We start from the raw sequence: 26,246 nt of genomic DNA, 5'->3' as shown, positions 1-26,246 counted from the left end.
GATTTTAAGATAAAGACAAAACAGTGGAAACGGAAGAGATGTGGTCCCTCAAAGACCAAATGAATGGTGTCAGAGGGAATTGTGTGATCTACATATTTGTAATGTCTTTAAACAAAAAATCGTTTGCACATATTTAATACTGGAATATGGTAAACTCTGAGCTGTTGGAAATAAGTGGGTGTCATTGACCTGCTCATGGTCCCCGTATCCATTGTCTTCAAACCAAGACAATCCCAGGTATCAGCCTCAGAGCTGCAACTGTTCTACACAATCGCACTTTACAACGATGGAATGACTCCTAGTTTCTTTCATCAGCGCAAGAGTGGGGCTGGACAGAAACCAGACGGGGGGTGTGAGTGGTTCCTTGAATTTTGATCAGCCCGATGTCTCTATCCCCCTTACCTGAGGCACTGGCTCCGGTGACGTTGGGTCAGATGTCACGGCGAGTTCACAAGGCTCTGGAGTGTCCTGGGAGCCATCTTCTGACGAGCTCAAGGTATCATTCTCTGGAAGGGAAACTGAAAGTACTGGGCCTTCGCTCTGAGCTTTAGGCGGCATTTTTTCCCCAATACAAGTTTGTGGCATTTCAGGAGCTGGAGGGCTACTTGAACTAGTCGCCTCGTTGACTGTACTTTCCTCAGGGGAGGACAAGGCTTCACTCAAGGCCTGGCTTTCAGGTCCTACCTCTGAGGTTATAGGACTGGCCTGGGGAATGCCCTCAGACGATGCCCGATCGTCCGTCAAAGGTGAAGGTTGGGCCTCAGAATCTTCAAGCACCACAGGGCTAGCCTCCACGATCTCCTCGCGAGGTGCTTGACTTTCAGAAGAAGCCAATGCATCAGAAGACACGGGTGGTGAGACTTCGAGGGCATCACTCGGCATCGGAGGTACTTCTCCAGTCGATGGGGCTGGGCAAGGATTTGTGGCCAGATCTGTTGATGGATTTTGAATTGACGAAAGATTTAATTCTTCAGTGGCTGTGCTGGGTTCCTCACCAGCGTCAACATTAACAGTGGATAAGGTTTCCAGTGATGGCGAGGTATTGACAGCTGACACTTCTGGGTGCTTTCCATCAGTGATAGATTCATCGCTGGACCTTGCATCCAGTGTTGGTTCTGGTGGAGATGAGTCACTTCGAGGGGCTTCGAGTGGAGGAGTGTCAACCACCTTGGCAGGAGACTCTGACCTCGAATCTCCAGGCTTCTCAGCAAGTTCCAGATCAGCCGAGACTGATGTATCTTGAAGTGAGGCTAGAGGAGATAGTGCCTCGGAAGAAGGGAGATCTAGGGACTCAACCTGGCTTAGCGATAAGCGTGGAAGAGGCTTCGGAGTTTCGATGGGTGACGATGCAGCAGCAGGGAGGATCTCCTTGCGTGGCTCGGTCGTTTCAGGGGCTGCCTGACTCAGTGCCGTTGGTTGTGCCAGATCAGCTTCAGTGGACGATGGGGCACTAGGAGGTACTGCCTCTTCCTTTGGCAAAGCAGCGGCCGCTGGAGATTGGTCAAGGCTGATCTCTGACGAGGTTGAAAGTTGACTTGCAGGATTGACTGGTGACGAGATAATCAATGAACGCCTGTTGCTGTAACAGAGAAAGCACAGGTACCTCATGTGTTCATAGGTGATCAACAGTGTTAATAAAAGCCATCATAGACAGTTGTTAGCTCAGGAAGATGAGAGCCCAGTTTGTTGTGGCACTGAGCCAGATAGATCACACAGTGAAGACTTCAGGTTGACTTAGATATAGTTCTTAGGGCTAAAGGGATCAAAGGGTATGGGGAGAAAGTAGGGACTGGGTTGGATGATCATACTGAAAGGCAGAGCAGGCTCAAAGGGCCGAATGGTCTCCTCCTGCTCCTATTTTCCACGTTTCTCAGATGAGGAGGTGCTCGGGTCGGGCTCAACTCCCTGACATGTTTGATTGGATGCGGGACAGCAGTGCTACGGGAATTCACTGCTGGAGCTAACAGCAAATGCACCCACGTGCGGCCTCACACCACAAACTGGCCACTTGGGTAAAGGACAAAATTCAGCCAGTGGCAGTTGGCACCATCCGGAGAGAGGAGCCAAAAGGAGGCGAGAATTCAGATTCACTCAACTCATTCCTGGGATCGAGGGTGGGGGAAGGTGGTCTAATGAAGGACGTTTAAGCAATTTTGGGAGGACTAACAAGGCAAGGGAGTACACAATGAATGGTGGGGCTCTAGGAAGTACAGAGGGTCAGAGGGACCTTGGTGTTCATGTCCATAGATCGTTGAAGGCAGCAGGACAGGTAGATAAGGTGGTTAAGAAGGCATATGGAATACAAGAGCAGGGAGGTTTTGTTGGAGCTGTACATAATGTTTGTTAGGCCACAGATGGAGTATGGTGTGCAGCTCTGGTCACCACACTTAAGGAAGACAAAGCAGTGCAGGTGTCATTGATGGTGATAAGCTGGCTCAGGACTGACGGACTCTCTTTAACTTATATCTTCCTTTTGTCTCCTTACTCTCAAATTATTCAAAATGGTGTCAAATACACATGTCAATAAAATCATTCATGTGATTGCACTGGAGAGGGTGCAGAGGAGATTCAGCAGCATATTGACTGGGGAAAGCTGTCTACACGGAACCCCTACAGTGCAGAAGTAGGGCTAATCACTGAGCCACTGTTACACAAAGTTATGATAGAGATCATGATAGAGTCACCCAAGAGACTCTTCGCAATGTATGGGATTTTGAACATTGTAGTCCCGAATGACGCTCTGCAGTTTACAAATATAATTTTATACAAGTGACACAATCACCGCATTGTTCTCAAATGAATGGAGAAGCTGAATAAGGAGTTCTTACAATTGCAACATGATACACAAAAGAATAAGGTCTTAAGTCTCGCCCAATTTCACTCAGAATGGGTTCAGAGTTATTGATGGATTGGGGATGGAGCTTTTAGAATAAAACTTCCACCTTTGTCTTAGATGCTCCAGCCAAACATGACTGAAGATGACCAGAAACAGCATAAAGAAGAAGAAACTGAACACCATGTTCCAAATTTAATGGAACGAACAGGGAAAAATGGAGGTTGACAACCCTGGGTGAGAGTGGAAATCAGAGGCCAACAGGGAGACGGAATTATTACAAGGGGAACAAAGAAACCAAGGTCATACAGGGGTGAAACAGATCAAAGTGGGTGAGAAGGAGGAATTGTAATGCACTGATATCAATGAACAAGAAACTAAGAGGGATGTAGAACTCATTCTCCAAAGAAAAGGAAGGAGTGAACTTTACATCTGCTCAGGAGAGGAACATTGTGACTGAGGAGAGGAAGGGTGTAGACGATGTGAGACCACAGAATGAGGCCAGAGCCAGATCAGGGAGATTGGTGATACGTGCTGAAGTGTGAGTCTCTAGGGGAGATGCTCATCACAACATATTGAAGGCAGATAAAGTCTTGGGCATAGCAGGAGATGCAGAACAATGAGACACCAGCGAAATATCAATTGATCAATGATGTGTAATGATGGGGTATGTGGCTGCCAAGGTTCCATGACGATGCAGAGAACTGAAAAGAGGCAAAAGCAAAGTAGAAATGAAGGTTGGGAAGGAAAGCAGTTTGAAGTGAAGAAGCAATGCTTGTTAGACTTAAGGGAGGGAGAACACAGAGAGACACACAAACGCTGAGCTGCCATCAAAGCTGACAACAGGGGAGCATGGCATTGCTGCTGTGGCATCTTGCGCTGACTTACGTTGCCACACCCTTCACGATAAACACCTTTGTACTATGCTGCTTCTCCAGTTTGGTCATCACAGAGTACAGGCCCTGGTTAAGCTGCAAAAACACAAGGACGCACTGAGCATGAGGAGGACAACAAGAGAGACACAGCGAGAATGTTTCTCTAGAGCTGAGGAGTGACAGCAATTGTTCCAATGAGTTTTAAAATCAACGTGGCATTCAATCCCAGAGATGACATCCTCATCATCACCTTAACTCACAGAGCTGGGAATAGAAAATAATATGCATCATTGGGTTAGACAGAGAGTAATGATCTTTCTACATTGGCCGCCATCAAACACGTCCAGCACAGGGTCAGCACAGGATTAGATACAGAGTAAAGCTCCCTTAAAACTGTCCCCATCAGACATTCCCAGGACAGGGTCAGCACAGGGTTAGATACAGAGTAAAGCTCCCTCTACACTGTCCCCCCATCAAACACTCCCAGGACAGGGTCAGCACGGGGTTAGATACAGAGTAAATCTCCCTCTACACTGTCCCCCGCCAAACACTCCCAGGACAGGGACAGCATGGAGTTAGATACAGAGTAAAGCTCCCTCTACACTGTCCCCATCAAACACTCCGAGGACAGGGACAGCCCGGGGTTTGGTACAGAGTAAATCTCCCTCTACATCGTCACCAATTGCACCTTCCAGGACATGGAGAGCACGGGGTTAGATGCATAGTAATGTTCCCTATTGACTGTCCCCCATCAAACACTCCCAGGACAGGGACAGCAAATGGTTAGATGCAGCATAATGTTCCCTCTACACTGTCCTCCATCAAACGCTCCGAGGACATGGGCAGCATAGAGTTAGATACAGAGAAATGTTCCCTCTACACTGACCCCCATCAAACACTCCTAGGACAGGGGCAGCACAGGGTTAGGTACAGAGTAAACCTCCCTCTACACTGTCACCAATCACAGACTCCCAGGGACAGGGACAGCATAAGGTTAGATACAGAGTAAAGCTCCCTCTACACTGTCTCCTATCAGACACTCCCAGGACACGGACAGCACAGGGTTAGATACCGAGTAAAGGTCTTTACACACAGTTCCCATCAAACAATCCCAGGGCAGGGACAGCAAGGTGTCAGATACAGCGTAATGCTCTCTCCACACTGTCCCCCATCAAACATTTGCAGGACAGGCACACCGCGGGGCTAGATACAAAGTGAAGCTCCCTCTAAACTGTCCCCCATCAAACACTCTCAGGTTAGGGACAGCACAGGGTTAGATACAGAGTAACGCTCCCTCTACATTGCCCCCCCGTCAAACACTCCCAGGGACAGGGGCAGCACAGCATTATTTACAGAGAGAGCTCTCTCTATACTGTTCCCCATCAAACACTCCCAAGAAATGGACAGCATCGGGTTAAATAGAATAAAGCTCTCTTTACACCATCCCCATCAAGCGCTCCTGCCACAGGGACAGCATTGGGTTAGATACAGAGTAAAGCTCTCTCTACACTGTCTCTCATCAAACACTCCCAGGGACAGGGGCAGCACGGGGTTAGATACAGAGTAAATCTCTCTCTCCACTGTCTCTCATCAAACACTCCCAGGGACAGCACAGGGTTAGATAGAGAGTAAAGCTTCCTCTCCACTGTCTCTCATCAAATACTCCCAGAACAGGGACAGCAAGGTGTTAGATACAGAGTAAAGCTTCCTCTACACTGTCCACATCAAGCACTCCCAGGACAGGGACAGCACGGGGTTAGATACAGAGTAAAGCTCCCTTTACACTGTCCACATCAAACACTCCCAGGACAGGAACAGCATGGTGTTAGCTACAGAGTAAGGCTCCCTTGAAACTGTCCCCCATCAAACACTCCCATGACAGGGACAGCACGGAGTTAGATACAGTGTAAAGCTCTCTCTACACTGTCCCCCATCAATCACTCCCATGACAGGGAGGCATGTTGGCTCAGTGGTTAGCACTACTGCCTCACAGTGCTAGGGAGTTGGGTTCAATTTCAACCTCGGGTGACTGTCTCTGTGGAAATTGTTCATTCTCCCTGTGTCTGTATGGGTTTCCGCTAGGTGCTCCAGTTTCCTCCCACAGTCCAAAAATGTGCAGGTTAGGTGGATTGGCCATGCTAAATTGTCCTGTAGTGTCCAGGGACATGTAGATCAGGTGCTTTCGCCATGGGAAATTCTGGGTTACAGGGATAGGATTGGGGAATTGGTCTGGGTGGGATGCTCTTCAGAGGGTCGGTATGGACTAGTTGTGCCAAATGGCCTGTTTCTTCACTGTGGGGTTTCTATGACAGGGACAGCAGGGGGTTAGATACAGAGTCACGTTTCGATGACACTGTTCCCCATCAAACACTCCGAGAACAGGCAGAGTATGGGGTCAGATACAGAGTTGCACACAATGAGATTGCTGCATTTTTGGGCATTGCTTAATCTGTGCTTCCTCACGCACTTTCACAATTTTGTGTTGCTCCTATTTAAACAAGCCGCATGCTTACCTTGCTCATTTCCTGATAAAAGATATCCCGTAAGTTGGACATGTTCTGAAATATTGTCACGTAGCATCCAATGCGGCTGTCAAAAAAAAGGAATTATGATCAGCAGTTACACCATTTGAAAAGGCTCCAGGAGTGAGAGTGCCACAAAGTGGACAGAATTGCATACTTCATGTGTTCAGATATCCAGTCCAGGAATCATTCCCGTTAGATTGAATGGGGCCTCCAAAACAGACTGAGTTTGTAACTCCCCCATAATGAACTACTTCTGACCTATTTTAAACAATTCTTCTCTCTGCCCTGTTTTACAAGGGTACCTTGGAGCCCTGTTCTATCTCTCTCAGTACACAGGCCAAGCAAAATAAATTTCAATTCTCTGTTTAGAGCTAGGCTGGCTCACAAGGTGGTAGCAAACACGACGCCACTGCTTCAAGGCACACAAGGGGCAAGTCTCAGGTATTAAAACCATAAGACGTAGGAGCAGAAGCAGGCCATTCAGCCCATTGAGTCTTTTCTGCCATTCAATGAGATTGTGGCTGTGCTTTTTGATATTTTCCTAATCAACCTGCTCAGAGATGTTATTACATGCCTCTGCAGAAGGTGGGACTTGAACCTGGGCCCCCTGGTTCAGAGGTAGGGAAACTGCCATCACAGTCCTCACATCCACTTTCTTGCCTTTTCCCCAGAACCCCTGATTCCCGTTCTTGATTAAAAATCAGCCTTGAATATACTTGGTGACCCAGCCTCGACAGCCCTCTGTAGTAAAGAATTCCACAGATTCACTCCCCTCTGAGAGAAGAAATTCCTCCCCATCTCTGTGTTAAATGGGTGACCCCTTATTCTGAGATTGCACCCTCTGGTCCTAGACTCTCCCACGAGGGGAAACAACCTCTCAACATGTCCCCTGTCACATCCCCTAAGAACCTTGTATCTTTTAATAAGGTCACATCTCATTCTTCTAAACTCCAACAAGTACAGGCCCAATCTCATAAGACAGTCCCTCCATTCCTGCGATCAGCCAAGTGAACCTTCTCTGGATTTTTAAAAAAATTAATTAACTGGATGAAGGCGACACTGGCTAGGCCAGCATTTATTGCCATCCCAGAGGGCAATTAAGAGTCAACCACATTGCTGTGGTCTGGAGTCACATGTAGGCCAGACCAGGTAAGGATGGCAGTTTCCTTCCCTAAAGGGCATTAGTGAACTCGATGGGCTTTTCCCCACAATCAGCAATGAATTCATGGTCATCATTAGACTCTTTAATTCCAGATTTGTATTAAATTGAAATTCCACCCTCTGTCATGACGAGTTTCGAACCCAGGTCCCCAGACTATTACTGGGGTCTTGGGATTAACAGTCCAGTAACACTACCACTAGGCCATTGCCTCCAATGCCAGCCTATCTGCCAGTATTGGTGTATCAGCACATCAAACATTGACCAAACCAGGAGTTAAACATTGCATTCACGTAGTAGAAGTCAGCTTTTCATCAGCCTTGCTTCCCCTATATGTCTCTTGACCATAAACTATTCAGCGTTCCAACTCTGCAACAGGATTTATGGGGCAGTTCATGGTCCACACGATTGTAACCACCCCCTCCACGCACTGCCTGAGGGTGATCCGTTGATGATGTTCTTTGTAAGAAAGAGCCCCCTGGGTCCTAGGAGACCATACCTGCTCCACAGTTCAGGGAGCTCCTCACGAAGTTGTGCATTCAGTTCTTCAAACTCATTCTGGGCATTAACAAATTCCTCTTCAGCCTGAAAGATAAGCAGTCAAGGATGTAACACTGCTTAACTACACAAGACACATCTATTAATCAGCAAAATCCCTCCACAGCATCTTCCATTACTTGCTGATGTTAATACCCCAAACAGAGTTGTTATCCTGAAATGCTGTCTCTGTTGACTTCTCTACAGATGTTGCCTGTCCTGTTGAGTGTTCCTAATATTTGTTGTTTGATTTATAGTCACTCGGTTGTACAGATCTTGAGAATTGCTGAAAAAAGAAGAGACATGCGTCAATATTTTTTGTCCTGCTGTCATCAGGACAGAATGACAAGAATACCAAATCTCAAAAGGAACAAGCCTCTTTACTGCATGCCAAGCGGTTCCTGATTGGTTGGCAAGGAGACTCTGATTGGTCAGGGTGTTGCCATGGAAAATGCACTAGGGAACAGCTAACTGTCAATTTGTTTTCTCAATTTATTCACAGAATATGAATTTCACTGGATAGGGCTGCATTTATTGTCCGTCCCTAATTACCCCTTGAGATGGTGATGCCTTCTTGAACCGCTCCAGTCTGTGTGCTGTAAGTAGACCCCCAATGCCCTTAGGGATGGAATTCCAGGACTTCGACCAGCGACACTGAAGGAACGACGATATATTTCCAAGTCAGAATGGTGAGTGGCTTGGAGGGGAACTTGCAGAGGGGATGGTGTTCCCATGCATCTGCTGCCCTTGTCCTTCTAGATGGTATTTGTAAAGGATTTGGAAGGCACTGTTGTCAGATCTATAATGAGTTGCTGCAATGCACCTTGTAGATTTAAGTTCAAATCAGAGTCAACTTGATTGAGTTGAATTTAAACAAAAACTTGAAAGTTAACTGCTCCTGGGTGTATTCTCCATGGCAATGCTTCTACCAATAACAGTCTATTTGGCAACCAATCAGTGCCCTCTTCTCATGCAGTATAAATAGTTGTTTCCTTTGAGGTTTAGCATTCTTGTGATTCTGTCCTGATGACAACAAGGCGAGAAACATGGATGATGTGTCCCTTTTTCCAGCAATACTCTCAACAGTGCTCAGGTCATCCATTATGCTTGCTGTTGTCTAGAAATCTCATCAGTTACAAGTCCTGGCAATGGGGTGGCAGGATCTGACAAGACGTAAGGGACAAAACTGACCACTGAGATTAAACTGTTGCTGAGTTACCTTTGTGATCTTTGTTTCATCTTTCTTCTTGGCACTTTGCAGAGATTCGAGGTGGTGTCGGCAGCTGTCATAATCCACCAGTTTACGCCCTCGTTTCGCAATGCGCTTCTATTGGGTCAAGAATGAATTCAGGTTCAATATTCACTTTGTCTCCATACTAACATCCTTGGGACGCACCACAGTTGGATCTCATGCATTGACCTTGACAGATACACTTATTTCTCGAGGAACTACTGCATTATAACAATTGCATTTATATATCGTCCCTCACAGGATAAACATCCCCAAGCTGCATCACGAGCAAACAAAATTTGATGCTGAGTCAGATAAGGAGATATTACAGCAAACTATCACAGCACTGACAAGGGGGCAGGTTTTAAGGAAGGTCTTAATTAGTGGACATATAGCAGGTTTAATCTGATGGGCCGCAATTATAAACTGCTACCCACCTTACCCTCAACTGTGAGCTTGCTGCCTCCTAATAGCTATGAATTCACTGTTCCTATAGTGACCACTGTGCCAAATAGTAATGTCAGTTGCACTGCCATGTGGTAGCAGATGGCAGACTATACCATCTTCACTCTGTACCTACCCAATCCCTGTAACCTCATATTTCTCATGGCTAATCCACCTAGCCTGCACATCTAGGGACACCATAGACATTTTAGCACAGCCAATCCACCCTAGCCTGCACATCTTTGGACTGTGGGAGGAAACCAGAGCACCCAGAGGAAACCCCACAGGCACAGGGAGAATGTGCAAACTCCCACACAGACAGTCACCCGAGGAAGGAATCGAACCTGGGTCCCTGGCGCCGTGAGGCAGCAGTGCTAACCCCCGAGCCACTGTGTCGCCCTCAGGCTGGGGGAGTGGGCAAGAACATGGCGACTGTAAAATAATGAAGATAAGCATGAGGATATCCACTTTGGAGGGAGCAACAAAGGTGCAGAGCATTTCTTAAACATGGAGAGATTGCACAGTATTTGTTTGCAAATGTACTTGGATGTCTTTGTTCACAAGACACTGAAATGGAGCAGGCAAGGGTAGCAAGTAAGTAGGAAGGAAGACAATCTATTGGCCTTTATTTCAAGAAGATTTGAGCAAAGATATGTTGCTGCAATGGTACAAGGTCTTGGTGAGACTTGACCGAGCTGGAGTATCGTGGGCAGTCCTGACTGAAGGAAGGACACATTTTCCATGAAGGGAGTGTGGCAGTGGTTCACCAGTGATTCCTGGAATGGTGGGATTATTGCACACGGTGAGATTGAGGAGACTGGGCCGGTATTCTCCAGCATTCAGAAAAATGAGAGGCGATCTCATTGAAGCTTGCAAATTTCCGACAGGAGCTCGACAGGGAAGAAGCAGGAGGGAAGTTACCCCTTGGCTGGAGGATCAAGAATCAGGGGACGCGGGACAAGGGGCTGGCCGTTTTGCAATGAGACAAGGAGGAGTTTCTTCGGTCAGAGAGAGGGGGGACTCTTTGAAGTTTTCCAGAGGATTAATTAAACTGGAGCGGGCTCAGAGAAGATTAACTAGGATTTGCCTGAAATGAAGGGTTTGAGATATAAAAATAGACTGGAAAGACTGGGACAATTTTCACTAGAGCACAGGAGGCTGAGGGTTGACCTCTTAGAGGTTTATAAAATCATGAGGGGCATAGATAAGGTGAATGACTAGGGTCTTTTTGCCAGAGTAGGGGAGTCCAAAACGAAAGGGCATTGGTTTAAGGTGAGAGGGGAAAGATTTAAAACAGACCTGAGAAGCATCTTTTTCACACAGAGGGTGGAGCGTGAGTGGAATGAGTTGCCAGAGGAAGTGGTAGAGGCAAGTACAATGGCAACATTTAAAAGGCATCTGGATGAGTACACAAATAGGAAGGGTTTAGAGGGATATGGGCCAAATGCTGGCAAATAGGACTAGATTAATTTCAGATATCTAGTCGACATGGATGAGTTGGACAAAAGGGTCTGTTTCCGTGCTGTACATCTCTATGACTCTATAACTAATGGGGCTAAAGACAGATAATTCCCATGGACCTGATGGGACACATCCTAGGATACTAAAGGCAGTAGCTACAGAGACAGTGAGTGCACTGGTCGTTATCTGCCATGAATTCTTAGATTCTAGAAAAGTGTCAGAGATTTGGAAAACTGCCAATGTAATCTTAACTTAAAAAGGGAAGGTGACAACAAAAACTATAGTTCAGTTAGCTTAATGTCTGTTATTGGGAAATGTTAGAGACTACAATAAAAGATGCAAGGTCAGATAATTTAGAAATATATTACATAATCAAAGCAGAGCATGGCTTCATGAGGGGGAAATTTATTAGAATTCTTTGAGGACGTAACAAGTAGGAGAGGTAAAGAGGGGGGCAGCAGGTGTAATAGATTTAGATTTCCAGAAGATGTTTGATAAGGTTACTGAATAAGATCAGAGTCCGTGGTGTTGGGGACAATATACTGGCATGGATAGAGGATTGGCGAACTAATAGGAGACAGGGAGTTGGGACAAGGGTGGCATTTTCGGGCTGGCAACCTGTAACTAGTGGAGTGCCACAGGGCTCGGTGCTGGGGACACAATTATTTACAATATCAATTAATGACTTGGATGAGGAAAGTGAATGTACTATAACCACGCTTGTGGATGACTCAAAAATAAGTGGGAAGGCAAGTGGTGATGATGATACACTGAATCTGCAGAGGGATGTAGACATAGAAATGCAGAAACACAGAAAATAGCAGCAGGAGTAGGCCATTCGGTCCTTCAAGCCTGTTCTGTCATTCAATATGATCATGACTGATCATCCAACTCAGTCCCCCTGTTCCTGCTTTCTCCCCCACATTCTGTGGTCCCTTTAGCCTGAAGAACAATATCTAACTCCTTGTTGAAAACATTCAAAGTTTTGGCCTCAACCGTCTTCTGTGGTAGACAATTCCACAGGCTCCCTACTCTCTGGGTGAAGACATTTCTCCCCATCTCAGTCCCAAATGGCCTTAGACTGTGATCCCTGCTTCTGGGGACAGGTTATGTGAGTGGGCAAAAACTTTGCAGATGAAAGGGGAAAATACGAAGTTATGCACTTTGGCTGGAAGAATAGAGGAGCTGAGTATTATTTAAATGGAGAAAAACTGCAGAAAGCTGCAGAACAGAGGAATTTGGGAATCCTCATTCATGAATCACAAAACCTAACATCCAAGTTCAGCGGGTCATAACGAAGGCAAACGGAATGTTGGCCTTAATTTCAAACAGAATGGAGAATAGAAGTAGGGACATTTTGCTAAAACTATACAAGGCACTAGTCAGACCACAGTTGGAACACTGTGAACAGTTTATGGGCCCCTTATCTGAGGAAAAACAAAATGACATTGGAGGCAGTCCAGAGAAGGTTCACTCGGCTGATCCCGGATGTGGAGGGACTGTCTTATGAGGAGACGTTGAGTAGGTTGGGACTGTACTCATTGGGGTTTAAAAGAATAGACATGACCTTACTGAAACGTACAAGGTTCTTAGGGGAGTTGACAGTGTAGATGTGGAGAGGTTGTTTCCCCTTGTGGGAGAGTCTAGGGCCAGAGGGTTTAATTTCAGAATAAGGGGTCGCCCATTTAAGACAGAGATGAGGAGGAATTTCTTCCCTCAAAGTGGAGTGAATCTGTGGAATTCTTTACTGCAGAGGGCTGTCGAGGCTGGGTCATTCAGTATATTTGAGGCTGAGATAGAGAGATTTTTAATCAGGAAGGTAATCAGGAAAAGGTAGGAAAGTGGAGTTAAGGATGATCAGATCAGCCATAACTTCATTGAATGGTGTAGCAGACTTGATGGGCTGAACGGCCTACTTCTGCTCCTACATCTTATAGTCTTATGAACTCCCATGGTCAGTTACTCTTGATAAGGACAGAAATTTTTTTTTTGTTCTCTATGACAGCTGTTTCTTAATGCTTTCACGGTATTTGTAGGTGAAGATCTCAGCCCTAGGACACAACCCTTTTTGACTGTTCAGCTTTTTCGAAACAATGTGAATGGGAACATATTTCTGTCCCAACTTGTGACTCACCTTAAATGCTGGGAACTGGCTGAGGTATGTCTCCAATGTCCTCATGGCCTGATCCGAAAGCTTCTCTTCATAGTCAGCCCACAGCAGGTCATTATTCTGAAATTACAAAAGTCTCATAAAATCTACAGTTGTCACAACAGATGCTGCCTGTCTGTCCCTTGCTTTGTTGGTCTCGGTATATGTTTGTGATTCATTATCAAAGCTTGCTTGAAGCTCAAAGATGTTCATTGGTCAGTGTATTGAATACAGGAGTCGAGACATCATGTTGCTGCTGTACAGGACATTGGTGAGGCCACTTTTAGAATACTATGCTCAATTCTGGTCTCCCTGCTATATGAAAGATGTTGTTAAACTCGAAAGGGTTCAGAAAAGTTTTACAAGGATGTTGCTGGGATTGGAGGGTTTGAGCTATAGGGAGATGCTGAATAGGCTGGGGCTATTTTCCCTGGAGCATCGGAGGCTGAGGGGTGACCTTATAGAGGTTTATAAAATCATGACTAGCATGGATAGGGTGAAAAGCCAAGGTCTTTTCCCCAGGGTAGGGGAGTCCAAAACTAGAGGGGCATAGGTTAAATGTGAGAGGGGAAAGATTTAAAAGGGACCTGAGGGGCACTTTTTCACGCAGAGGGTGGTGCATGTATGGAATGAGCTGCCAGAGGAAGTTTGTTTTTATTCATTCATGGGATGAGGGCAATGCTGGCTAGGCAGCATTTATTGCCCATCCCTAATTGCCCAGAGGGCAGTTAAGAGTCAACCACATCGCTGTGGGTCTGGAGTCACATATAGGCCAGACCAGGTAAGGATAGCAGTTTCCTTCCCTGAAGGATGTTAGTGAACCAGATGGATTTTTATGACAATTGACTCACGGTCATCATTAGATTCTTAATTCCAGATATTTATTGAATTCAAATTCCACTATCTGCCGTGGTGGGATTCAAACCTGGGTCCCCAGAACATTATCTGGGTCTCTAGATTAATAGTCTAGCAATAATACCACTAGGCCATCGCCACCCCATTACCCCCACCATCTGGTGGAGGGTGGTACAATCACAACATTTAAAAGGCATCTGGATGGGTACACGAATAGGAAGGGGTTAGAGGGATATGAGCCAAATACTGGCAAATGGGACTAGATCAGTTTAGGATATCTGGTCAGCATGGACAAGTTGGACCGAAGGGTCTGTTTCCGTGCTGTACAACTCCATGAGTCTTTGTTGCTATTTTTTTGGTCCTGCTCCCGTGCATGTAACAATTCTGACTCCACCATAAATTACCACAGTTAGCCTCTTCAGAACAACATGTAGCTCAATCCCAGAAACTCAATTGGAAGTGTTCTGCCGACAGAATTTAAAGGCCTGAAGCAACTTAAAGAGCCAGACTTCACCCTTGCTGTTGCTGCTCAGGGATAGAACATCTCCGATTGGTCAAATTGCTGCTAGTCTAACAGTCAATCTGTCAAAAGCAGCAATAATTTCTCTTTTCTTTACTCATTCACACGATCCGGTCTTGGCCTGCAGTTTTGCCCATGCCCAATTGCTCAGAGGCAACCATGTTGCTATGGGTCTGGAGTCACATGTAGGCCAAATTTCCCTCCCTCGCTTTTCCACCTGGAGCTCAGGGAAACCACTAGTGAAAGGGCTCATCGCTCCATGTCGCTTCTGTCTCTCGCCTCTGCTTACTGACAAGTTCGGTCACCATGACAACCTGCCATTCTGGTAGAGCTGACAACCTACTCCCGCATCGTCCTGGAATTCTCAGGAATTAAAGCTCAACATCCAAGGGCAAAACCCAGGTCACAGGTGGAGGATGAGAAAAGATAGATTGAGAGTTGCGGCAAATACCTGGCTCTTGGACAGAGTCTAAGATCTGGGGAAGGGAAATCAGCATAAAACGAGGGGCTTCATTTCTCTTGGTCTTGGAAAAGCGCGTGTCAGCACAGCGTCAGACCGAATGATCTCAGAGCAAATCAGGGTGCTAGAGCTCCTTCCCTCCAGCTCAGGGTTTGTGAACTATCACTCTATACTCTCGACCTATTTTGAAATGAATCACTGGGCAGACTCATAGGGCGCCTGACAACACAGACAGAGGCCCTTCAGCCCATTGTGCCCATGCCAGTCATCAAAAATCCATCTATTCTAATCCCATTTTCCAACACTTTGTCTGTGGCTTTGTTTGCTATAGAATTTCAAATGCTCATCTAAATTGTTTTTAAATGTCTTGAGGGTTTCTGCCTGTACCACCCTTTCCAGTCGTGAACTCCAGATTCCTACCACCCTCTGGGTGAAAAACTGTTGCCTCAAATCCCCCTCTCAACCTCCTGCTCCTTACCTTAAAACTGTGCCCCTGGATATCAACCCTTCCACTAAGGGGAAAGGTTTCTCTCTGTCTACCCTGTCTATTCCCCTCAGAACTTTGTACCCCTCAACCAGGTTGTCCCCTCAGCCTTCTCTGCTCTCAGGAGAACAACCCCAGCCAATCGAGTCTCTTTTCATCACCCAATGACTCCAACCCAAGCAACATCCGGGTGAATCTTGAAACAGAGAGTGTAGGCCGACACGGGAGATGTCACTCACCTCTACGATGGGGAGCAGTTCGTCCTTGCCATCCCAGTCGGACTCATAAATCTCCCGCAGGGTTAGACAGAGTCTCTTCGACGTGTCGTGCATTGCTGGGAAAAGGGAGAATCAGAGGCTGCTCAGTTCTGGCCGCACCAGGAAATGCTGTGAAAGGAAAAAGAGAGCTTGGGGAGGGGGGATGCCAGGCCTGAAGATGGTAATGGCACTCCTCTGGCTGTGCACTTCCATTGCAGTGCAGGGTTAAACCCAACACAATTCTTTCATTCTGATACAGGCTGGGCCCAGCATTTCTTGCCCATCCCTAGTTGCCCCTTGAGAAGATGGTGGTGAGCTGCCTTCTTGAACTGCTGCAGTCCATGTGTTGTACGTAGACCCACAATGCCCTCAGGGAAGGAATTCCAGGATGTTGACCCAATGACAGTGAAGGAACGGCGATGTATTTTCAAGTCAGGCTTGGAGGGGAACTTACCATCTGCTGCCCTTGTCCTTCTAGATGGAAGTGGTCGTGGGTTTGAGAGGTGCTGTCTGAAGATCTTTGGTGAATTTCTGCAGTGCATCTTGTCGATGGTACACACTGCTGCTACTGAGCGTCAGTGGTGGAGGGAGTGGATGTTTGAGGATGTGGTACCAATCGAGTGGGCTGCTTTGTCCTGGACGGTGTCAAGCTTCTTCAGTGTTGTTGGAGCTGCACTCATCCAGGCAAGTGGGGAGTGTTGAATATCAAGGGGCAGTAGTTAGATTGTCTCTTATTGGAGATGGTCATTGTCTGGCATATGTGTGACACAAATGTTACCTGCCACTTGTCAGCCCAAACCTAGATATTGTCCAGGTCTTGCTGCTACTGAGCAACGGTAGTGGAGGGAGTAGATAGTTGTGGATGTGGTGTCAATCAAGCCGGCTGCCTTATCCTCGTTGGTGTCAAGCTTCTTGACTGTGAGGCAGACTTTCAAGTAGCCTTTGTGAAGCTTTCTAACCAATTCAATCTCTCCTGAGGGACTGGGACAGAAAATTGAATGGCAAGGAGCCAGGGTCAATCCTGAGTGGACTGCAGATAAAGAATTCAAATTCAAATTCAAATTCAAGTTAGAACTAGAATTAGAATTAGCTTCATTGTCACACATACTCAGGTGAGTACAGTGAGTAGTCTATAAGTCACTACGTACATTACCATTTTGGTATAGAAGTACCTAGGTACAGATTCTTAAGTACTGGGAGCTATGATGACTGTTGGGACAACCATTGGCCTTAATAGAGAGAAAAGGAGGGAAGCAGGGAAGCACAGGCCCAATTCCCATCCAACGACTCCTGTTGGGAGACAGATGTAGATTCTGAGTGGAAGAAACAATTTGATTTAGCTGTGAAGCTCCCCCTCCAACCCCCACACTGCCCCAGTCCAATATTTGGTGGGTATCCAAAATCTGGGCTCACATATGGAAATTATCAGTTCGCACACGTCTGAAACCCAAGTATTGAGATCCCTACTGTCAATATCGGTTGCGTCCAAGCAATGTATTGAGGCTGCCATTTTTATGGGCAGGGGTTTCAAGTGTTTTGGGTCTGTCTACACCTTTTACACAAGAGGGTACAGTGTCACCAGTGCCTGGCATCCATCAACAGCCAAGGAATAGGCATTTTTGTGTACACCAAGACAGAGACTATGGAGTCTGTTCAGCAAGGTATTTGACTCTGTGGGGCATCACAGCAGAGCCTAATGCTGGAGAAACACAGACAGGGACACAGAGAGCAGTATCCATTAATCAATGGATAGCCTGAAGTATGAAAAGAGAATGTGCCAATGTAAGGCTTGTAAGATGGTGGGGAAGAGTAATTTCCAGGGACAGGGAGGATTACATGATTGCACAGGAATAGAGAGAGCTGTGAGAGAGCTAATGAACGCTCCATACCTTTCACAGCATTCAGATAGGCTTTCAGGTCCTTATGCAGCTTGTTCCCATCGGCCTACAAGAAAAAACACAAAGTTCAGCTTCATGTCACACAGCTATCCTCTCCTCTGGCACACAGCATTACATCTCCACTGGAGAAACCTGCTCCTCTGGTTAAAAAACATTTCCATCTTTGGTGCAGCAACCTTAGCCCCAGTACACAGGTCCTCTGTATCTAACTCCGTGCTGTCCCTGCTCTGGGAGTGTTTGATGGGGGAACAGTGTAGAGAGATCTTTACTCTGGATCTAACCCTATGTTCTGGCAGTGTTTGATGGGGCATAGTGTAGAGAGAGCTTTATTCAGTATCAAACTCCATGCTGAATTTGTCCTGGGAGTATTTGATGGGGGACATTGTAGAGGGAATTTTATTCTGTATCTAACCCTGTGTTGTCCCTGTCCTGGGAGTGTTTGATGTGGGAGAGTGTACAGGGAGCTTTACTCTGTATCTAACCCTGTGCTGTCCCTGCTCTGGGAGTGTTTGATGGGGACAGTGTAGAAAGAACCTTACTCAGTATCTAACTCTGTGTTCAACTTGTCCTAAGAGTGTTTGGTGGGGGACAGTGTAAAGGAAGTTTTACCTATATCTAACCCTGTGCTGTCCATATCCCGGGACTGTTTGATGGGGACAGTGTAGAGAGAGCTTTGCTCCTATCTAACCCCGTGCTGTCCTTGTCCTGGGAGTGTTTGATGGGGGACAGTTCAGTTGGAGCTTTACTCTGTATCTAACCCTGTGCAGTCCCTCTCTTGGGAATGTTTAATAGAAACAGTGCAGAGGGAGCTTTACTCTGTATTTAACCCTGTGCTGTCCATACTTTAGGAGTGTTTGATGGGGGGACAGTGTACAGGGACGTTTACTTTGGATTTAACCCTGTGCTCTCCCTGTTCCAGGAGTGTTTGATGGGGGTGACAGTGTAGAGGGAGCTTTATTTTTAATTTTACAGAGTGGAGGGCATTGTCTTTCATTTTAAAAGAGTACAGGGCACTCCAAGTTCAAACCATTCATTGCCTAAATATCAAACACTCGCCTCTATATCTCCCATGATACAGAATCTTTGGCCTAGGCCAAACTGCCACAGTGCAGCATCGAGTTGGAATCTCATCTCCAATCTCAGGAGGCTTGCATGGCATCTCAACCTGGCACAACTGGCAGAGTTTGACACCAGTCAACATCAAATGATTTTGAGGCTTCTTACTATTTTTGGTGAGAGAAACAGGTGGTGGATTTTAATTGCCTTTGAGCACACAAAACTGAGGGAGAACACTGGTGGTTGTAGTCCCAACCTCTGGCCAGGATACCCAGGTTCAAGTCTGACCTCAGCCACGGAGGTGTGTCATTCTATACCTCAGTGGGTGGATTAAAGTAACTGTCGCTAATAAATAGGGAAACACTCTGACACTGTGTGTGGGTGAGGCAAGGGATAGTATGGTCTGCCCCCCAAATATTAGAAAAGATATAAATGACCCTGAGGGAATATAGAGGATTTACCAGAATAGTTTGAGGAAGGGGTGTTCTAGCTCCAAGTTGAAACGTCTGAATTTGTTCTCCTTGGATGAAAGGAGGCTAAGTGGGGAGGTGGTATTGAAGGGTACAGGATCAGAACAGACTTAGGTAAGGTGGAAAAGGAAAAGATGACTGTACAAGGACCAGAGGATACAAGTTTAAGGTTTCAAACAGGGGAGTGACCTGGAATTCAGTGCACATGAGGGTGATGGAACTGGAAACAACCAATGATTTCTAAAGGAAATTGAATGGACACTTGAAAGAAATAAAGTTGCCGAGTTCAAAGGGAAGAAAGAACGTGAGTGTGAACGGACAGGGATCATAAAAGCAGACTGTAAAAGCTTCTCCTGAATATGTGAAAGGAAAACAATTGGCAAGGACAAGTTCCTCAATCGCAATTGAGAACAGGAGAATTTATAATGGAGAGCAGGGGAAGCTGTGCAGTTACTTTGTATCTGTCTTCACAGAAGGGTGACCAAGGGACTTGTGTAATTGAGCCAATGGATGTTAAAGAGATGGAGCAGAGAAGTGGGACTGACTGGATTGCTCTGTGCAGAGCTAGCATGATTTCAATGGATTAAATAGCCTGCTTCTGGGTTGTAAATGTTTCCATGGATAACCTATCCATTCAATGAGAGCTAGGATGATGTGCAAATTAACTCCATTCCCCTGTAAATGCCCCATATCCCTCTGTCCCATTAGCAAACAAAAATATGACTGTATCAGTTGCAGAGTTCCAAAATGTTATTATCCTCGATAAGAAAAGGTATTTCCCAATTTGAATCCTGAAAGATTTCGTTCCAATGTTTTGACTTTGCCCTTAGTCTTAGACTCCCAAACCAATGGAAATCGTTTCTCCCATTCTACCCTATGCATCTTGAAAACTTTAAGAAACATGAAGAACCTCTTAACCTTCCGAATTCCCAGCACCAAAACTCCAGTAACATGTCCACTCGTAAGTTAATCCTTGGCATGCAGTTACCACTTTAGAAAAATGCACTGCACTCCTTCCATGGCCAATATTTTCTTTCTAATGTGGGGTACTCAGAACTGCTTAAGGAAGTGGCTTATAAGATTGCCAGAAATACTGGTAAGCCTGAGTATTGAAAGCAATTTTGGTCCCAATGAAAGAAGACATGAATAACAAAGGGGAAAAAGATAGAGTGCAAACTGACAAGGATCATAAAAACAGACTGGAAAAGCTTCTATCAATATGTAAAAGAGAAATGATTGACAAGGATAAGTGTGGGCCCATTACAATTGGGAATTTATATTGGAGAGCAGGTGAACGGTGGAAAACAAAACAGTTACTTTGGATCTGTCTTATAGAGTCGTAGAGTCACGCAGCATGGAAACAGACCCTTCAGTCCAACCAGTCCATGCCAACCATAATCCCAAACTAAACTAGTCCCACTTGCCTAAGCTTGGCCCATATCCTTCCGAACATTTCTTATTCATGTACTTATCCAAATGTCCTTTAAACATTGTAACTGTACCCACATCCACCACTTCCTCTGGAAGCTCATTCCACACATGAACCACTCTCTGTGTAAAATAGTCGCCCCTCATGTCCTTTTTAAATCTTTCTCCTCCCACGCCCCCTAGTCTTGAAATCCCTAACCCTAGGGAAAAGACATTTGCCATTCGCCTTATCTATACCCTTCATGATTTTATAAACCTCTACAAGGTCACCCCTCAACCTCTTACGCTCCAGTGAAAAGAGTCCCAGCCTATCTAGCCTCTCCTTATAACTCAAACCCTCCATTCCCAGAAACATCCTGAAGATACATAAAATCTCCCAGGTACCAAGGGACTGGTGTAGGTGAAGAGATTGTAACCCCATTATTTAAGAAAGGAAATCAAGGAGAAGTGGAGAACTACAGACCAGTTGGATTGGAAAAGTATGAGAATCTATTATACAGGATGTAGTAACTGACCATTTAGAATGTACTAGATAGATTTGGGCAGATTTATGTGGTTTTATGAAAGGGAAAACAGATCTGACAAACTTTATGGCATTTTTTCAGGGTGTTGCTTGTAGCATCACCAAATGAGAACCGATGGATGTGATATATTTGGATTTTCAAAAGGATTTTGAGAAGGTCCCACAAGGATGTTAGAAAAAAATGAGAGCACAAGGAATTGGGAGAAATATGAGTGTAGATTAATGATTGATTTGCAAACAGAAAGCAGAGACTATGAATAAATAAGCAGTGCACAGTTAAGACAGAGATGAAGATGAATTTCTTCTCTCAGAATCTGTGGAATTTGTCACTGTAGACGGCTGTCGAGGCTGGATCGTTAAATATATTCAAGGCTGAGATAGAAAAATAATCAGGAAGGGAATGAAGGGTTATAAGGAAAAGGCAGAAAAGTGGAGTTATGGGTTATCAGATCAGCCGTGATCTTTTTGAATGGCAAGGCAGACTCGGTGGGTTGAATAGCCTACTTCTGCTCCAACATCTTAAGTAGACCATTCTCAGGACGGCAGGCTGTTACTGCTGAGGCACTATAAGGCTCAGTGCTTGGTCCACAACAACTCACTATCTATCAAAACATATGGAGAGCAATTGTAATATTTCCAAATATGCTGCTCACATCAAATTGGGTAAGAATGGAAGTTTTGAGAAGGGCTCAAGGAGGCTTGAAGAGGACTTGGGTAGGAGAGGTGAATGGCTGAAATATGGCAGATGGAATATCATGTGAATAAGCATGATGTTATTCGCTTTGGTCTAAGAAAGCCAAGGCAGAATATTTCTGAACTGGGTTGTAAAATGCAGGTGTTCATAGAGATCTGGGGCTCCTTGTCCATGCGACACTAAAAGTTGGCAAGTGGGTGCAGCAAACAGGATGACAAATAACATGTTGGCTCTCATTCCAAAGAGATTTCAAAGAGATTTGAAATGAAATCCTTCAGGGAATGTGGGCATCACTGGTTGGGCCCAGCATCTATTGCCCATCACTAGCTGCCCCTTGAGAAGGTGGTGGTGAGCTGCCTTCTTGAACCGCTGCAGTCCACCTGCATTAGGTAGACTCACAATGTGCCTTAGGGAGGGAATTCCAGGACTTTGACCCAGTGACACTGAAGGAAAGGCAATATATTTCCAAGTCAGGATGGTGAATGGCTTGGAGGGGAACGTGCAGGGGTTGGTACTCCCATATATCTGCTGCCTTTGTTGTTCTAGATGGAAGAGATCATGGGTATGGAAGGCGTACTGTCAGGACCTTTGGTGAATTTCTACAGTGTATCTTGTAGATGGTATATATTGCTGTTACTGGGCATTGATGGTGGAGGAAGTGGATTTTTGTGGATGTGGTGCCAATCGAGCGGGTTGCTTTGTCCTGTATGGTATCAAGCTTCTTTAGTGTCGTTGGGGCTGCACCCATCCAGGCAAGTGGGGAGTATTCCATCACACTCCTGACTTGTGCCTTGTAGATGGTGGAGAGGTTTTGGGGAGTCAGGAGGTGAGTTATTTGCTGCAGTATTCCTCGTCTCTGACCTGCTTTTGCAGCCACTCTGTTTGTGTGGTGAGTCCAGTTTTCAATTTCTGGTCAATGATAATTCCCAGGATGTTGATAATGGAGGATGCATTGATGGTAACACCATTGACCATTAAGATGCAATTTTCTGACTGACTTCCTTTCAAACCCTGGGACAGAATGCACCTGCTCCAAGGGGTATGCACTACCTTTTTCTCCATTGATACTGCCTTGGTTACATCAATGCTATTCAGCCCCTGTCTGTGATTTAATGAGTGTTTTCTGGGGATGTCTGGCATGTGGCTTCTTCCCTCACTTTAAATTCTGACATAAAGTCATCAAACTCTATGCAGCAATCCTGTCAGTCTAAGTTCCATACCCTGTGCTCTCCCCAGAGCCCTGCATATATATTTCCCTTGAGTGCCCATCCAATTTTGTTTTGAAATCATTGATCTTCACCACTCTCACACCCTCGTAGACAGTGAGTTCCAGATCATCTGCTGTCGCTGCGAAAGGAAGCTTTTTCTCCCTGTATCTCTTCTCCAGGACTTTAAATCTATCCCCACTCATTCTGTTTTATCGGCTAATGGGAATAGATTTTCTTTGTCTAGCTTACTGAAATGTGCCATCATCCTGATTCACGTCTATCTAATCTCCCTCAACTTCTTTTGTAGCCCTATCGTCTCTAACCCTGAACTTATCAAGAATGTCTCTCATCCTGAACAGATGATCAGGATGGAACTATTCTGATAAATCTCCTTTGTAACCATCTCAAGGACCCTTGCATCCTTCCTAAAGTGTGGTGAACTGATTTGGATTTAATACTCTAGTTATGTCCTAACCAGGGTTTTATATTGATTCGGCATCACTTGTTGCTTTTGTAGTCAATACAATATACAATGCAATACAGCACAGGAACGGGCCCTTCGGCCCACCAAGCCTGCACTGATCCTTATTCCTTATTAAGACCCACTACTTATTGCCCATGAGTGGTTTCTATCCCTCTGTTCACCTCCCATTCATGTGTCTATCAAGATACAGCTTAAACATTGTTAATGTGCCTGCTTCCACCACCTCCACTTGCAGTGCATTCCAGACACCCACCACCCTCTGTGTGAAAAATTTTCCCGCACTTCTCCCCTAAACTTCCCCCTCTCACCTTGAACTTATGCCTCTTGTAGTCGGTGCCTGTATTTATAAAGCCCAAGATCCCACGTGCAGTGTTTACCGCCCTCTCGATATGTCCTGCCACCTTCAAAGATCTCTGCACCCACACCCCCAGGTCTTTCTGTCCCTCCACACTCATTAGAACTGTGCCATTAAGTCTATGTTGCCTCTTCCTATCCTACAACCAAAACATAGCAGCTCACTCTTCTCTGCATTAAACTCCATCTACCACTTGTCTGTTCATTCTGCTCCCCTGCCAATAGCCTGTTGGGATCATCTTCACTTTGTCTCAACCTCAAGTTTGGTATCACTGGGAAATATTGAAATTTTAATCTGCATTCCAGTATTTCTTTATAATGTTAGAAAGAAAACACACTTATCCAAGCACTGACTCTTAGGGAACACCATGATCTATCATCCTCGAGTCTGGAAAATTACTATTTATCATGATTCGCTGGTTTTTGTCCTTAAGCCCACTGTTTATCCACAGTGATGCCCCCTTTCCCATGAGCCTTGATTTCATTAGGCCCTTCCCTTTTGTATTGTGGCAAACTCTTTCTTCGAGTCCATATACAACAACATCCACATTTCCCTTTTCTTACTTCATACAAAAAAAATCATTTTGTTAATTTATCCTTTCACAGGATATGGGTCCATATTTGTTGCTCGTCCCTCATTGCGTTTAAGAAGGTGGTCCTGCACCATCTTACTGTGCCACTGAAGTCCAACTGGTTTATCTTTTCTGTAACATAATGGTTTGATACAAATGGCTTGTTTAGCCATTTCAGAGGGCACTTCAAGTGTAACCACATTGCTGTGAGCCTGGAACCACGAGCCCTATTCCACCTGCTTTGTCTTTTCTCGCACCCTTTCCAGAAGACTCTGGAGCGCCACCATCCCCCGTGTCAAATCTCCACGCTGGCCATTTTGCAGCCTGCATTGCGCAGCAAGGTGAGAGAGTTTGCTCCTGCAATGGGCTCACTGAGCCTTTTGGCGCCGTTGGCAGTTGCTGCAATTGCTGCTTGGTTCTGCGCTGCACTGTTTGTGCGAGGGTCATAGCACATGCTTCATTCGATCGTCCAAGGCCAGCCAAATCCTAGGCTAATAAGCACACTCCTGGGAACCAGAAAGCTGAGCCAACACTCAGGCAGAACTGAAACAAAAGGTTGCTTGCAAAATCACGGCTCCTGGTGATAAGGAGGTGAGTACCTTTTGCTAAGGACAATGTCAGAGAGTCTGTTGGTACTGATGTTGACTAAGTACCTATTGCTGAAGAAAATGTCAGGGTACCTTTACTGAAAAAGAATGTCAGAATCTGTTGCTATGGATGTTGACAGAGTATCTATTGCTATGGGGGATTCTCAGAGAGTGTCTGTTGCTATGGGAAATCTCAAAGAGTGTCTGTTGCTATGGGAAATCTTGGAGAGTGTCTGTTGCTGTGAGGAATCTCAGAGTGTGACTGTTGCTATGGGGAATCTCAAAGAGCGTCTATTGCTATGGGAAATCTCAGAGAGTGTTTGTTGCTGTGAGGTTTCAGTGTATCTGTTGCTGTGGAGAATATGAGGGTACAGACACATGCAGGTATCATGGTACCTGTTGATATGGAGTCCATTAGATTGTCTGTTGTTAAGATATATGTCATGGAACCTGTTGTTCTGCTGGAAGTTAAAATGCCTGTTGCTCGGGAGGATATGACAGTATCTTGCTAAGACCGGTGTCAGGGTAACAATTGGTATGGAGGATATGAGAGTGCCAGATGCTAAGGCAAGTATCAGGAAATCTGTTGCTATGTAGAATATGAGAGGAGCTGTTGCTAAAGCGGATGTCAGGTTACCTGTTGCTATAGACGATATGAGAGTGCTAGTTGCTAGGGCAGGTGTCGGGATACATGTTGCCATGGCAGATAGGGGAATACCAGTTGCGAAAGCAGTGGTCATGAAACCTGTTGCTATGGATGCTATGATGGTCACAGTTGCTAAGACAGGTGTCGGGGTACCAATTGCTATGGCAGTTGTGAGAGTGTCTGTTACTCTGAAGGATATGAGCAAGTCTTTTGCTAAGGCTGTTGTCAGGATATGAGAATGCCAGATGCTAGGACAGGTGTCAGGTTGCCTGTTGCTATGGAAGATATGAGAGTGCCTGGTGCTAAGGCAGGTTTCAAGGTACATGTTGCTATGGAAGATATGGGAATACCAGTTGTTAAAACAGTGGTCATGGAACCTGTTGCTATAGTAATATGATGGTGGCAATTGCTAAGGCAGGTGCCAGGGTGCATGTTGCAAAGGAGTATTATGGCTGTTGCCAATGTGGGTGTCATGGTATCTGTTGCTGTGGAAGATATGAGATTGCACATTCTGAGAGCAAGTGTCAGGATAACTG

General features: G+C 45.6%; 1 protein-coding gene across 1 annotated transcript in view; it reads right to left on the bottom strand.

Annotated features, from left to right (window-relative positions):
- LOC109925619 (bridging integrator 2-like) overlaps positions 1-26,246 on the bottom strand; it is a 71,453-nt gene that overhangs the window by 12,420 nt on the left and 32,787 nt on the right. The window contains exons 2-9 of the mRNA XM_048619018.1: positions 17,680-17,734; positions 15,773-15,867; positions 13,200-13,295; positions 9,149-9,256; positions 7,892-7,977; positions 6,222-6,297; positions 3,722-3,804; positions 403-1,579 (exon numbers count right to left, since the gene is read on the bottom strand). Of these exons, the coding sequence (XP_048474975.1) occupies positions 403-1,579; positions 3,722-3,804; positions 6,222-6,297; positions 7,892-7,977; positions 9,149-9,256; positions 13,200-13,295; positions 15,773-15,867; positions 17,680-17,734 (1,776 nt within the window). The remainder of the gene's footprint in view (positions 1-402; positions 1,580-3,721; positions 3,805-6,221; positions 6,298-7,891; positions 7,978-9,148; positions 9,257-13,199; positions 13,296-15,772; positions 15,868-17,679; positions 17,735-26,246) is intronic.

The sequence above is a fragment of the Rhincodon typus genome, chromosome 41 (assembly GCF_021869965.1).
Source record: "Rhincodon typus isolate 14 chromosome 41, sRhiTyp1.1, whole genome shotgun sequence".
Classification (NCBI taxonomy): domain Eukaryota; kingdom Metazoa; phylum Chordata; class Chondrichthyes; order Orectolobiformes; family Rhincodontidae; genus Rhincodon; species Rhincodon typus.
The sequence above is the reverse complement of the archived record's forward strand: the minus strand, read 5'-3'. Positions and strand labels throughout refer to the sequence as shown.